This window comes from Nannospalax galili, unplaced genomic scaffold, assembly GCF_000622305.1.
Source record: "Nannospalax galili isolate Female #2095 unplaced genomic scaffold, S.galili_v1.0 scaffold518, whole genome shotgun sequence".
Taxonomy (NCBI): Eukaryota; Metazoa; Chordata; class Mammalia; order Rodentia; family Spalacidae; genus Nannospalax; species Nannospalax galili.
The window spans coordinates 883,925-898,226 of record NW_008342851.1 but is presented as its reverse complement, the minus strand read 5'-3'; the positions used below and the strand labels follow the sequence as shown (position 1 = coordinate 898,226).

Genomic DNA, 14,302 nt, shown 5'->3' with positions numbered 1-14,302 from the left:
GTAATCTCAGTCCTCAAGAGGCTGAGATAGGAGGATTACAAGTTCAAGGCCAGTCTGGTATACATAGCAAGATCCAGTTTAGCCAGATATATTTAAAGAGACCCTGCCTTTAAAAACTTAAACTAATAAACTAAACAAAAAAAATTCAGAATGGTATCTTCACATAGTTTCTTCCATGACTACAATTTTGTACAGTGTCTTATGAACATTATATGTCATAGGCTAGCCCAGCTACAGGGATGCAAGTTGATACGACATTGTTCCCATCCCGAGGATCTCACAGTCTAGTGGGAAAGAGAAATCGACTCTTACCTGTGCAGCAAGAAGAAATGTGTACAGTGGGAATGAGAAAACATTTAAACAGTATGAGAGGGCCATACAAACTGTAAGAACTCCACAAATAACAGAATACACAGCAGACACAGGAAGAAAGTACAGTTCAACTCTCAGAAGTCACAACTGCTATTGTCTGCAACTTTAAAAGTTAGAAGAAATCAAGATATCTAGTTTTATGAATGGCACATGTAATTTTATTCTGTCTACCTCTTCTTACACATGTTCACATCTTCAATAGTTCTCAGAGATGACTGGCACGCATAGCAAAAGCTCCAAAGTACTACAAGATGTCCAATCATTAAAAAAAAAAAGCTTGTTCGGCACAGAATAATAAGGCATGAAAATGCATGGTTACATTACAGAGAAGAAAAAAGAAGGTAAGAAACCAAGTTAAGAACAAAAAGAACTTCCAAATCAATCTTTTTTAAATATTTTATTTATTATTTTGATTTTGTGTATATGTGTGTATTGCCTGTGTGTATGTGAGTGCACCTGTGTCGTGCAATCCCACAAAGGACAGAAGAGGTTGTCGATCTCCTGGAACTGGAGTTATGGACAGTTGTTAGCTGCCATGTGGGTGCTGGGATTTGAACCCAGATCTTCTGCAAGAACAACCAGTGTTCTTAACCGCTGAGCCATCTCTCCAGGCCCCCAAATTAATCTTTAATGACGCATAAGAGTCAGTAACCAAAAAGGGCTTTCCTTTCAAATATTCTGTTTAGCTAGAAGAGTGTAGTAAAATCCCTTAATAAAGTGATTTGCTATGGGGGAGGGGGTCATGTTCTTTTTAAGATTCTGATGACCAAGCTAGAAATAGAGGCGGGGGGGAACAAGGAGGAATTGGAATGAGGAGAGACAGGTAACCTAGTACACAGAGAGTTGATGACTCAAATAATTTTAAAAGAATTCCAAACAGTATGATTTCGGCACTTTACAAAATCACCTGGCTATTATTGGTGGACTAACTCTCCATAACTAGCTCTATTCGGGGAGAGGAGTAGTTCACAACCAGCTCCCCTGGGGGAGAGACTCCCCACACCTAGCTTCACGCTGATTTGCCTAATTCTTGCCTTCTAGCTGCTCACATGTAAGCCAGGTTCCCCAAAAGGAATGTTTTCCATTTCAAAAGTGAAAACCTTGAAAACCAAATGATAAAGATATTTCAATAAAGAAAATCCGGAGCCTTCAAAGTTGTCGTTTCCACTGTACATCTTGTTCTCTCCACACACAAGTTGTGTCACGGCTAGGCTTTACCCACCATGATGGATAACAGCTCTTGCAGGCATTTTGGGAAAGATCTCCTTGCCAGTCAAGTGACTTGGCCAATTCCTGATGAACAAATAACCAAGAAATAAAGTGATACATTAAATGTAGTTACCAAGGCTATTTTCAGACAGTCAATGAATAATTCAAAACACCATAAGTTAGGTCAAAGAGAAGATAGACTTCTAATACAGGAAAAGTTAGTTTCATCTCATTCTAATTCTCTTTCAAGCTTACAGTTTTAAGCCATTCTTGCTCTAACTTAACAAGGTGCTTAAACTCAGTAATCTACTAAGAGCCAAGAAGATATGAACATCATTCCAGCCAACAATGTGGGTGACAAAGAGGATCCTGTGTTTGTGCTTCATGTAGGAGCCAGGTGTGTCTTATGCAACCAAGAGATCCATAAGAATGAGCTGTGAAGCTGGAGAGATGGCTCAGCAGTTAAGAGCACTTGATGCCATTGCAGAGGACCTGGGTCCTGGTCCCAGCACCAATAGCAACTCAGAATTGTCTATAACTCCAGTTCCAAGGGATCCAATATCCTCTTCTGGCCTCCTTGGGTACCAGGCACTCATATGGTACACATAACTACATGCAGGCAAAACACTCAAACACATAAATAAAAAGAATTGTGAGATTATTTAACCTTTACACACAGAATAGATTTCACACAACTGCATACCCAATAATTTAATGAAGCTCAGCTGGCTCGAACTGCCTAAACACAGTATGTCTCAATGGCAGCACAACAACACAAGACTTGAAATTCAATTCTAACCCAATTCGTTTCTTTCCCTTCCACTGCTGAGGCACTAAGGCCATTCCTATATTTAAGAAGGCCCATCTATCTCTGTGTACAGAAATGCCTGAAAAGACAAGTGTAAAGACCAGAAGCCTAAGATGTAATGGCATTTCAGACAAACACAGAAAGGCACAAAATCATCGTCCAGGAGAGAATGCCACACTTTGCTTCTCAGAAGAATAGAAAAGTACCTAACTAAGTTCTAAGGCCAAGGCCCAAAGAGCTAATTCTGACAGGAGTTAGTTAATACATACTCAACCACCCAAGAGAAATTGGATACACACCTGGGAGCTTGCTCTCTGCTGAAAACACTGCTAAATGACAAAATTCAGAACTTTAAAATTAAAATTTCATTTTCCACATGATGGCCTATGAAATTAGCAAGGAAAAGGAGCCAAATATGTCAGAATATCTCTATATTCCCTCCTACACACCCACCTCCCCCCGCCTAACCCCCAATATCATCACAAAGCATTTGGGCTGAAAGGTTCAGCGGAAGCAAGTACCATAATCAAAATTATATCGACTGTGTCTGAGAGGGGAATTGATGGGCTAGCAAAAGACTACAGGCCTAGGATACCAATTTCTTAGCTGTCTCTCAGACATGTCTAGTTAGGAATTCAACTCATTAAACAAGCAGGAATGTTCTGCATTGAGAGTGGCTACAGAAGCCACTGGAGACTTCTCACAATTTCTATACAGTACCACGTGGCATGGGTGTGTGGGGACTGCTTACCACAGTCCTGAACTTAAGTTTTGCTTTTAAGGTATGATTTTTCTCTCCTGACCCTCAAGGTGCAAGTAACTACTATCCAGTCCTTGCCAGGAATTCTGTATCAGGCAAGAGAGCACAAAGCGAAGGAGACAAACAAGTGCCCAGAGCTCCTGCAGCAGTCTCCTGCTTCATCTTGTGTTCTATGTTCCGTTTTCACCTGAAATAACACTAGCAGACAGGAAGCCATGGCTAAAATATAGAGTACATAGAAGACAGCAAGAGCCTTTGAACAGGGGCTGGAGAGATGGCTCAGTGGTTAAGAGGCTCTTGCAGAGGTCCCAGGTTTGGTTCCTAGCACCCACATGGTGACTCACAACTGAATGTTAACTCCAGTTTCAGAGGATCCAACACCCTCTTCTGACCTCCACAGGCACTGTATGACACAGGTGCACTTATATACATGCAGGCAATACACTCATATACATAAAATAAAAGTAATAAAAAATGTTTTAAGAGCCTTTGAATAAAATGGTACAATGCTGTGTAGGTGTCAGCCTGAAGGAGTGCAAGGCAGAACTCCAGCCACTAGGAAGGAAAGTGCTGGCCACTCCACCAGCATTTTAGTTATATCCAGCAGACTCCTAGGTTACTATACACTGAAATGTTTTTGCTGTCCCAAAGGGACAGAATGGAATTTCTGTTGGGTAATTTGCATATATGAGTTCTTGAATTCTTTAAAGTTCCATCAAACATCTACAGATTGACCCTCTGGGAAGCTGGGGTGGCCTCTGAACCACCTTCCTCACTTCCTCACCCCAGTGTTTATATGAACTGAATCCGACTTCCAGAGCATCACCCGACTGCCTTCTTGCTACATTTTCAGCCCCCAAATCTTAACTATGAAACTCTGGTGAAGTACAAGGTCATCTCATCTGATTCACCGCACAGCTGACAGCATCTCCTCTGTCTAACAACCTGGTGATATACATGTTCACAGAGCCTTTCAGGATACTAAGTAATAACTTATCACTACAAGCAGGTTCCACAATGAAAAGAAAGACGGTATCTTAAAAGAAGGGCTAACAAATCACACACCATAAACCTCTGCTGCTAATACCTCATAAAAATGCCCTACCTGTGAAATTAACAGTGATACTATGTCACATACCTACCCACTCATGGGGGAACGGGGCTACCAGGCTACCAACAAATTGTGCTGGTAGCACAATCCACCTGGGGAAAGGACTTCTGGGTCTCTGCTTGCTCCTGGCTATAATAGTGATGGTACCCACATTCTTCATAAACCAGCCTTTCCATCCTCAGTAATACAGCAAGAGTCACTCTGGAATGCCTTCTAGATGCCATATATCATGTAGGGAACTCACATGAAACATCACATTCTTTCTCACGATGACCTTCTGCAATAAGAAAACAGTCTCTCCATATTAATAACCCAGCTGAAGTCATCTGGCCTAAGTCACTGAATCATGATCAGATCCTGACTCCAGAGCAGGGAAACACTAGCCACTTGCACTGAAGGGAAAGGAGCCTTTTGGGGGTAAAGCCATAGAATTATGACTGTGATCAGAAATACAGGAATGTCTTTTATCAAAAAGTAACAAAGAAACTTCTTTTCTAAGGGTTTTTTCTAAGGGTTGTGGCTATGACTCTGTGTGTGTGTGTGTGTGTGTGTGTGTGTGTGTGTGTGTGTGTGTGTCATACAGATGATGTCTGTAGGCATGCCTCATGGTTATGGACCCTTCCTGTTGTGATACAAGTTCCACAGTCGGGGTTCTTTCTCCAGTCTATCACTTCCATATCCTTTCTCACTGGGTCAAACTGAAAACCAAAAACAAAGGAACAAAACAACCCCTGAACTCACACACTATAACCACTAACTCTGAGTAAATGGATAGCCTATGTCACCTGCTCTCAAATATTAGCAAGCCATAAATATTTAGCATATTTGACACGTCCTGGAATACCTTAAACCAAAGGCAGAAGGTAAAAGCTGAGACTTCCCTTGCTAGGAAAATTCACTCAAACAAGCCAGACTCTGGCAATGTGTGTTAGCATGCTAATATCATGCTTCCTGCCCACAAGGAAGGAAATCTGAGACCACATGCCCCTAGGTTCTCCTCAGGTAAATGTATCCCCACAACTTAGTATGGAAATGAGCACTTGTAAAGTAAGGCTCTCCTCTCGTGCCAAAGTCTTTCTCTCAAGAAAAGATGGTATCACAGGGAAAAGCAGCACGCTCACTTAATGGAAGACGTTCTCTGGAATAGATCTAAGTTCTTTACCTACTATCTTTCATATGTACTTGCCTGTAGTACCTGAATTGTACCCAGCAATGACCTGCCTCCCTCTTCCCCTCCTCATCATTACTCACTATTTATTAGGAGACCATCTTCTTAGAGTACCAATTCCAACTCTGGAGCATTTCAACAAGCTGTACTGCAGTTTTCCTTCACATACAAATCTCATTAGGTCGCTTCTTGCTTCAAAGCCTCCAGCTCCTGGTGTGCTTAGCATGAAGTTCAAAGAGCCCTGCGTGACTCAGCTGTGACTTCTGTCTCAGTCACCTGCTGCCTGCTCTTCTCTCTTCCACACCCAGCAAGAAGGCCACAGACCCTCCAGGCACTTTCTGGCTTGTAGGTCCCTAGCAACCTGCCTCACTCCTGTCCTTTCCTTCCACCTCCATCTAACTCCTGCTCATCTTTCAGGTTTCAGTTCAAACATCTCTTCCCTAGCTAGGCAATCCTTAGCACCCACACTCATGGAATTACACAGTCAGGTCACATACTCCCTCACAGCCTGCTGCCCCAGTTGCCACCTTTGTCACCAGTTAATTAATAACAGTGTACTTATGTCTAGCTCCCCCAGTGGATAAGAAGCTCCATGATTTCAAACCCATTGCTGTCCAGGGTGATGCCCCAGGACTAGACTACATGTATACTGGTAGACTGACTGACTGACTGACGTTTTAATGTAATGGCTCTTACTGAGGTACTGACCCAAAAGTGGACTAAATAACAAATATGCTGAGATTCATGCACTTCTCTTTTCAAATTATGTAGTTTCTGTGATTAATAAAATATAAAGTACATGAAAAGCTTGGATGAATTCAATGTTGCTTTTTGCTATTTATTCTCTTAGCCAATAAAAACCTGAAACTCATCCATTATATAACTACCTTGTGAGGAACCCCCAAACACAAACAGCCCCAAATGATATTAAAGGCAGTCCTCCTACCCTGGCACCATAATAGAACACTTAAAGATGTTCCATAATTGTGCCTATATGGGAGACTACTTCCCAACTTTTGTCAATAAAGTGAGTCCCTCAGCACAGCAGAATATAACCAGTTTGCACATGCTGATTTGAAAATCCCTTTAACCCCAAAGTCCTTTCTAGCCATTCTGAGAATCTCTGAAAGTTTCTAATTCTAATGTACAGAATAAAAGGCAGACTTAATAGCAGTGAATATACCAGTTCCTTCAAAGGCATTCTGAGTAAATCCTGACTTGACTTTGTTCAAATTTACCAAGAAAAAACATAACACTTTAACTATGAGTGACAAACTTTCCTTGATGGGAGAGAAGTCAAGCGATTTAAGCATCATAATTCACAACAGACAAAATAAATGGACACACAGTCACACCCTTCAGCCAAACATGCTACTATTTCCAGAGATGCCATTATTTTTTAATTCAGTCAACACACAATTATTAAGCTCCTGCTAATTTATTAGAGGCAGGTGCTAGGCATCCAAGGACAAAATTCCTGCTCCCATGAGTTTACTCACCAACAGCTACCAAATGGTACTTTATTGAAATCATCACAAAGTGCTTAGAGGAAGAGACAAAGAAGAATGCCTTAGAGGCAAATCACAGAAACGTCAAAAGAATAGCCCTCCAACCCCAAGCATCTATCAGAAATGCAGTCTGCTACTCCTCAGCACTCAGAGACCCCATATCCACAGGTTTGTGAATAAGGAAGAAGACAGATGCAGGGTTGTTTTATTTATTTATTTATTCATTTATTTATTTATTTATTTATTTATTTTAACAAAGTCATCCATCAGCTCTAACTCTCAAGTGTTTGATGCTAAGTACAAAAATGGCTGGGCCTGTAGCTCAGTGGTAAGTACATGCCCAGCACATGTAAGACTGTAAGTTTTATCTCCATACCACAAGAAAAGAAAAATAAAATTTTAGAAATTTAAGCTGGATATGGTGGCTGACGCCTTTAATCCCAGCATTCAGGAGACAGAGGCAGACAAATTCTGTGAATTCAAGGCCAGCCTAGTCTACATAGCAAGTTACAAGGCCACAAGGCCAGCTGATGTTACAGACAGACCCTATCTCAAAAAAAAAAAAATTAGAAATCTATCAATGCTACATTAAACTATAGTTTTTAAGACACCAAAAGTGCATAGGTCTGATTTAAGCATATGAGACTTTGTAAGTTTATACAAATACTAGAAATAAGATAAAATATGAAATAGATAAAACACTGTGAAATTTCTTAGCTAAGCATCTTCAAAATAGCTTTAACAAGATTGTCAAAAAATTGGCACTTCAATAATAGGCTAGGAACCAGAAGTTTCCTGCTTTGAAAAAAAAAATAGAAAAAGAAAACCAACGCAATCAGTTGCTATTAAAAAAAAAAAAAAAAAAAAAAACTTTGAAAAAATGAATTTCCTAAGCTAGACAATTTTAAAATGGAAATGAAGTCCTCATTTTATGAGTTACACTTAAACTTTTTAATGCTTTATGCACAGGGCCTTCTTATAGTATAACTAATACTAACAAGTTCCTTGTTATAACACAACCTGAGACAAATAACAAGTGTTTCCCCACTTATACTAATAAAATGGGAATAAACTGACTAGACATGGCCTTAGATTCTAACTAAATAGCAAATAAATTATGCAATAATAAAATAACAAGACAGCCCAACTCTGAAATTTCATAAAATTTTATAAGTAATGAATTTTAAAATTTAATATTCACACATATTTACTTGGCATTTTAATATTAGCCACTATGCTAAGATTAAGTTAGGTGGTGTGTATAGTCAGAATGTTGTTGTTATTATTCCTATGTAAGATATGGGAAAATTGAGGCTAACAGAAGTTGAAGGATCCATGAGCACACAGTCAGTGTGGCAGACCTAGAAGTCAAACCCTGTTATTTCCATGAAAGAGTGTTTTTAACCTGGCATTTCAGGGCCCTCTGGAATGGCAATTTAAAATGTATGCTCTAAGGAAAGTATAAGAGAGTTTTCATTAACTTCTTAAAGAAGCCACAATTCCACAAAAGGTTAAGAGCCAGGACACCACACCATCACTAATGTATGTACACAGAACTCACATTCCCCTCATCAACTTTATCACTTCTCCACTGCTTGCAGGAGGGGTGCTGCTACATGACTTTGGTTTTACTTCAGAATTCTCAAGGCAAGTGAAGATTTCATTCTTGGACAATTTCCAGCATCCCTTGATAGAGGTTAGACTAAGTTACACCATAAATTGCAATACTATCTGTTTACATCCAATTCTGAACTTTCACAAATGGTGAGCAAAGTTACTTAGTCCTCCTACTCTGAAACATAAGAGGTAGGTCACTCAACCAATCCTCCCTGCCTTCCCTGGGTGTGTGTGGGGGGGGACCTCACCTGGAGATGAGCCAATAAATCAGCTACATAAATCAGGTTAAAAACTGAGAAATTACACCACACACACACACACACACACACACACACACACACACACACACAAACACCATGCACATACCTTAGCTAAGCAGAACCATTAGTTTAAAGTAGAATCCCAGCTAGCTACACAACCGCAACATGCTCTGTCAAAAGGAGATGTGCCCCAGAAGGAATGTTGCTACTACAGATTTGGCTTTCTCTAGCCAGCACCTATGGTGGGTGTGGCACTCAACAAATTCCAGGCAAATGCTAGGCTCAATCTGGAACTTTGGATTCAACTTTGGATGAATCCAAAGTTCCAGATCAGAAATAGGAATATTTATATTTATGTAGAAATAAACTTTACCTTGAAATTTCTCATTTTGATTACAGAACTGAACTACTAAAGAACAAAATGTACTCCAGGTCTCACAGCTCCCTAGTGAAGAGTTCTAGGAGTCTCCAGACACCTGCTGGGGATCCCTGTGATCCCCGACAGACATTCCGGAACGGCTCAGGGTTACAGCCAGGGGCTTAGACAACCGCCAGTCAAGACTCTTTGCGTCTACACCAGGCTGGGACTTGCCTCCGAAAGCCAGATCCGGCCTTTGCTTCCAGGCCGGCAGGGACCTAGGGGGCCTATTGCTTGGGCACTGGCCTCCGCTTCTAGGGACAAAGGCAATTGTTTCCTAGCATTAACCCCAGCAGAGTGGGGGGGGGCGGGGAACAACTCTGGCACTGAGGAATTAATTTCACAAGGAGACTATGCTAGGGTCATGTTTTATTTATGGCCCTGCCTGATCAAGATAATTTCTCCCACAAGAAAGATCCAAAGCAAACAATCTTAAAGATGTGAACAATCTTTTGCTTCCTCCCAAGTTTTCCAAAGCTGGGAAGGGGGCGGGGAGCCAGAGACTACAGTCAAGAGGTCACCAAAGCTCGGTGTGTCAGGAAGCGACCCTCAAGTTGTGGTACACATCCTTCCAGGTCTGACAAAGTCCTTTGAACAAGGTGGGATGCATCCCAGGGGTTTGGTGACCGTACTTTCCTGGACACCACGGAACAGGTCCGAAGGGGAGCTGTAGGCGCACACGCCTGCGCAGCCGGCTTAGCGAGGGAGATCCCACTCCGTTGAGGACCGAAGGTGCAGCTACCCTCCCCAACCCCCCACCCCGCGGGCCACCCAGGGGACCCGCCGCGCCTCTGAGACCTAGCCGTGCAACTCCACAGCCACTGCTCCCACATCTCCTGCTCCACCCGGGGCGTATAGTGATTAAGGACGCCCACTTCAGAGAATCAGATCTAAGTTGGGGTGACGAGCCAAGCTTCCAGATCACATGCAAACAAATACAGATATGTAGAGGTCTACTCTGTGACATTTCAAAAGCACACCCCGGGCAGCCCACATAGACACACGCGGAGGGACAACTCCCAGTGGGTCACTATCCCAGGCTGGGGACAGAACTCCCCTCTCCAAGACACCGCCAATAGGGTGGGGATCTGGAGTGTCTGCGCCAAGGGGACCCCAAGGGGGGCGGGATGGAACCCGCGGGATGGGATCGGCGAGGCCCACCTCCTCATCCTGCTCCTCCTGCGACGCGCTGCTGCCCTGCGGGGCTGGGGGCGCGGCTCCTCCGGGGGGCCGCAGTTGCAGGGCAGGGACTCCGCGTTCTAAAGCCACGCACGCGGGAGCCCAGGCGGCGGGCAGCCGGGTCCCCAAGGCGCCGCCCGCCGGCCGCGGTGGCAGCGGCTGCGACCTGCAGGAGAAGCGGCCGGGATCCCCTTCCTCGGACAGAGTTTCTGAGCCTGAAGACGACTCTGCCGAGGAAGCGCCCTCCGAGGACGCGGCTGCCGCGGGTGGGACGAGGGTCCGGGAGCCGTGGACATTGCAGCGGTGGGGCACCGACTCCGGAGCCTCGGAAACTTTCTCCCCCATGTCGCTGTCCGGGCGGCGGGGCGCGCTGGGAGCCTCCCGGGGAAGCCGGGCTGCTGGTCCCGCTCGGTCGCTCGGCGCGGAGCGGGGCCGGCGACTACATGGCAGTGGCGGGGCCGCAGGAGCGCGTCGCCAAGTTCGCGGCCGCCCGGGCGGGGCTGGAGGCAGAGACTCCCACGCGCAGGGCCATGCCCGCTGCGATCGCCGCTCTGCACTCGGCCGATCTCCCGCGCTCCGCCCGAGCCGCCGGGACTGCGGCTTCTCAGGCTAAACCTGCCTCCGGGACTGAGCGGAGGAGACCGGCAGCCAGCCCAGCCAATGGCAGCGCAGGCGCGCCGGTGGGCGGGGGCTGTGGCTCCTTGGGCCGCAAGGGCGTCAGGTAGGGGAGGCGGGACCGGACCCGGGTCCACCCGTTCGGGGGAGCTCGGCGCAGTCACCCCGCGTCAGGGTCCCTGCAGGGCAGACATGGAGCCAGCAGTCAGAGCCTAGGCTGGGGCTCCGAACTTAGCTGGGGAGTGTCCAGCGGTCCTTGGGACGCCAGAGGGAGAAGGCTGAGTGGGTGGGTGTCCAGACCTTGCAGAACTGGACTTTGTCTCCCAAAAGAGGAATGGGGAAAACTGCGCAGAATGAGGGCTTCGTAGTGAAAAAACACACAAGAGCAGTAGCGAGCGCGCGCGCGTTCCCAGCAGTGTGCAGAAGAGAAAGTTGGTGATGGAGTGAGAGGATCCAAACGGAGCTGATCTCCAGTCCTTTCTTTTCTGGCTAAACTTCTTGTGCCTCAGTTTACTCAACTGTAAGTGGAAACATCAACACTGGTCTTCTCTGGAAGTGGGTAAGACTAATGCGAGATAAGTACTCAGAAGAATGCGTCCCTTGGACATAAGCAGTGGTTTCCAAAGATGATTTTCTGTATTTCTGCTTATAAACTAGAAAGTTAAGTCAAAGACATGCACCTATTGAGAAGGACGCCCCTGTGTTTAATTAGGACCAAGCTTGGTTAGAACAGTCCTAACCACTGTAGGCTGTACAGTTCGAATTTCGTACATGCTTTCTCCAGCCCTGGATGGCAAAGCAGCAACATGCAGGACCTGAGGCTTCATTTACCTTTCCTTAAGAACAAAGAGAAAGTACTTTCACCAAAAGCACCAATAGAATCGCTTTAAGGTCCTCCCTGGGGCTGGAGAAAGTGCCTTTGGGATGACTTGATTCTGCTGGAAAACCAGTGCCGAGTTCAGCAGCAAGAGATAAATGAGTCCTAGCTTGCCTTCAGCTCCAGTGCCATTCTGAACTGCACACCGTGACCCGAGGTATAAATTCAAACGGCTTCCATTCCTCAGACGTTGATTGAGATGTGTGCTCCTTGCTTGGAGGGGATACAAAGATGAATACGACAGGTCCCCTGCCCTTGAGGAGCTTATGGTCAGGGGAGAGATTGATACTCATAATATCGCTCCATTATTCATTTTTTAAAGCGCTGGTAAGTGCTGCAGGAGGCAATGTTCCCTGGGAGAAGAGGGGGAGAATTACAGCAAATCTGGAGCAGATCCTCAAGCTCAGGAATCCTCAGGAATTTTAAATTTCTCATTGTCAGAACAGGTTTGCCAAGAGTCCTTAAGAATCCAAGGACTCAAGTTGAAAGCCCCTTGGGCTAATTAGCCCTTTTATGCTAGACGGTATTTACAAGTGATACATCAGACAAAGCACCTCATCTTGTGGGACAGCCAGCTTTTGTCCTGACCTCTTTCCTCCTGTCTATGGAGGAGAAGGCAGTGGGATATGACCCTCTCGCCTTAGACAGCTGTCAGGCTTGCATTGTGACACTTCAGAATGATCCACGGGGATGGGAAGACCTGCTGAGGCAAAAGGACATTCAAGCGACTCAGCTAAGTGGTGAGAGAGAGGCTGAAGAGCCTGCACAGTGGGGCGGTCCATCCACCCCTGGGCCTCACAATGGCCTTCTTCCTCTGAGCACTAGTCTTTATCTGAGCCCCTATGTGGTTGATTCAGCACAGGGAACTGAAATAAAGATTTAAGCAAACCATTCACATCAAAGAAGAGGCGGGATTGCTTCTCAGTATGGAAGGATGCCTCGGGAACATGGGCTGAATCCTGAGAACAAGAACAGTAGTTCTATCACCTTAAGCTGGCTGGGCTGAATCCTACAGATCGCCCCACCCAGTTCTGGAAGTGACCTTAACTGGGACAGAGTCTATTAGTTCCACTTCAGGGATGAAGAAAGCCAAAGAGCTAGTCAAAGGCCACACAGTAAGCCAGAAGTGGTGCTGTGGTTGATATACTGCAATCCACTTACAAGTCACTTTCTTTAGAGTCCCAATATAATGCCACTCAGATCAGACTTTTTTAAAATTATTTATTTAATAACCACATAATTAGAAGAAGCATTTCACGACAACAGCGTTGACATATTCAATAACCATTTTCAGAGCTAAGATGCATCTGTTTCAAAATTGGCTGTAAATTCTTAGATTTACAGTTGAATTAATATAGTTATACAATATTGTATTCAGTATAAACCTTTTAAAACATAAATTATATGAGGTTTTAACCTTTAAAAAAGATCTCCATCTCATTATTAAAATACACAGTTTCATACAGAAAAAAATCATTTTTAATCCAATTGACACTAAGATGTTTGCACATGCGTTTTTAATCTCTATATATCTCCTAATTACTAATCACAGTCAGTTACTTTCTGAGCACCTTGGCATCTGAGCATAGGTATAAAGTCATCAGGTAGATTTCAGTGGTAATGTTTTTCACATCTACTAATTATTAAGGAGCAAAATTCTATGCTTTGAAGAATTTTTTAAAAATTTAATAACCACATGATTAGAAGAAGCATTTCATTACAGCTTTAACATGTTCAGTAACACATTCCAGAGCAAGGGTACATCTCTTTCAAAAGTGGCTGTAAAGTTTTAGGTTCACAGCTGAATTAATACAATGATATAATATTGAATTCAGTATAAACCCTGTAAGATATAAAATTGAATGAGTTTTTACCCTTTAAAGATCTCCATTTCAAGATATGCCATTTCCTACATTTTTAAAATTATTTATTTAATAACCACACAATCAGAAGAAGCATTTCATTACAACAGTATTGACATACTCAATAACAATTTCCAGAGCTAAGGTGCATCTCCTTCAAAATTGGCTGTAAATTTTTAGGTTTACAGTTGAATTAATACAGTTATACAATATTGTACTCAGTATAAACCCTATAAGACATAAAATTAAATGAGGTTTTAACTTTTAAGAAGATCTCCATTTCACTATTAAAATACAGAGTTTCATACAGAAAAAATCATTTTCAATACAATTGACACTAAGATGCACATGCATTTCTAATCTCTATATATCTCATAATTACTAATCACAGTCAGTTACTTTCTGAGCTCCTGGGCATCTGAGCATGGATATAAAGTCATCAGATAGAGAGCCTTCCTCTCCCACTAGAGGCTCCATACTCTGCCATCCCTGTCACTGTCCACTGTGTTGTCAGCACCCTCATCCATTCCCCCTGTCT

The 14,302-nt window shown here is 43.8% G+C and overlaps 1 protein-coding gene across 3 annotated transcripts in view; it reads right to left on the bottom strand.

Annotated features, from left to right (window-relative positions):
* The window catches only part of Mast4 (microtubule associated serine/threonine kinase family member 4), a 648,204-nt gene extending 637,203 nt beyond the window's left edge, over positions 1 to 11,001 (bottom strand). The window contains exon 1 of one of the 3 annotated variants that reach the window (XM_029566302.1): positions 10,393 to 11,001. In XM_029566302.1, coding sequence (XP_029422162.1) covers positions 10,393 to 10,755 — 363 coding nt within the window. In that variant the 5' untranslated portion in view covers positions 10,756 to 11,001. The remainder of the gene's footprint in view (positions 1 to 10,392) is intronic. The other 2 variants (XM_029566303.1, XM_017799580.1) reach the window with 2 other exon arrangements.
* Between the last annotated feature and the right edge of the window lie 3,301 nt (positions 11,002 to 14,302).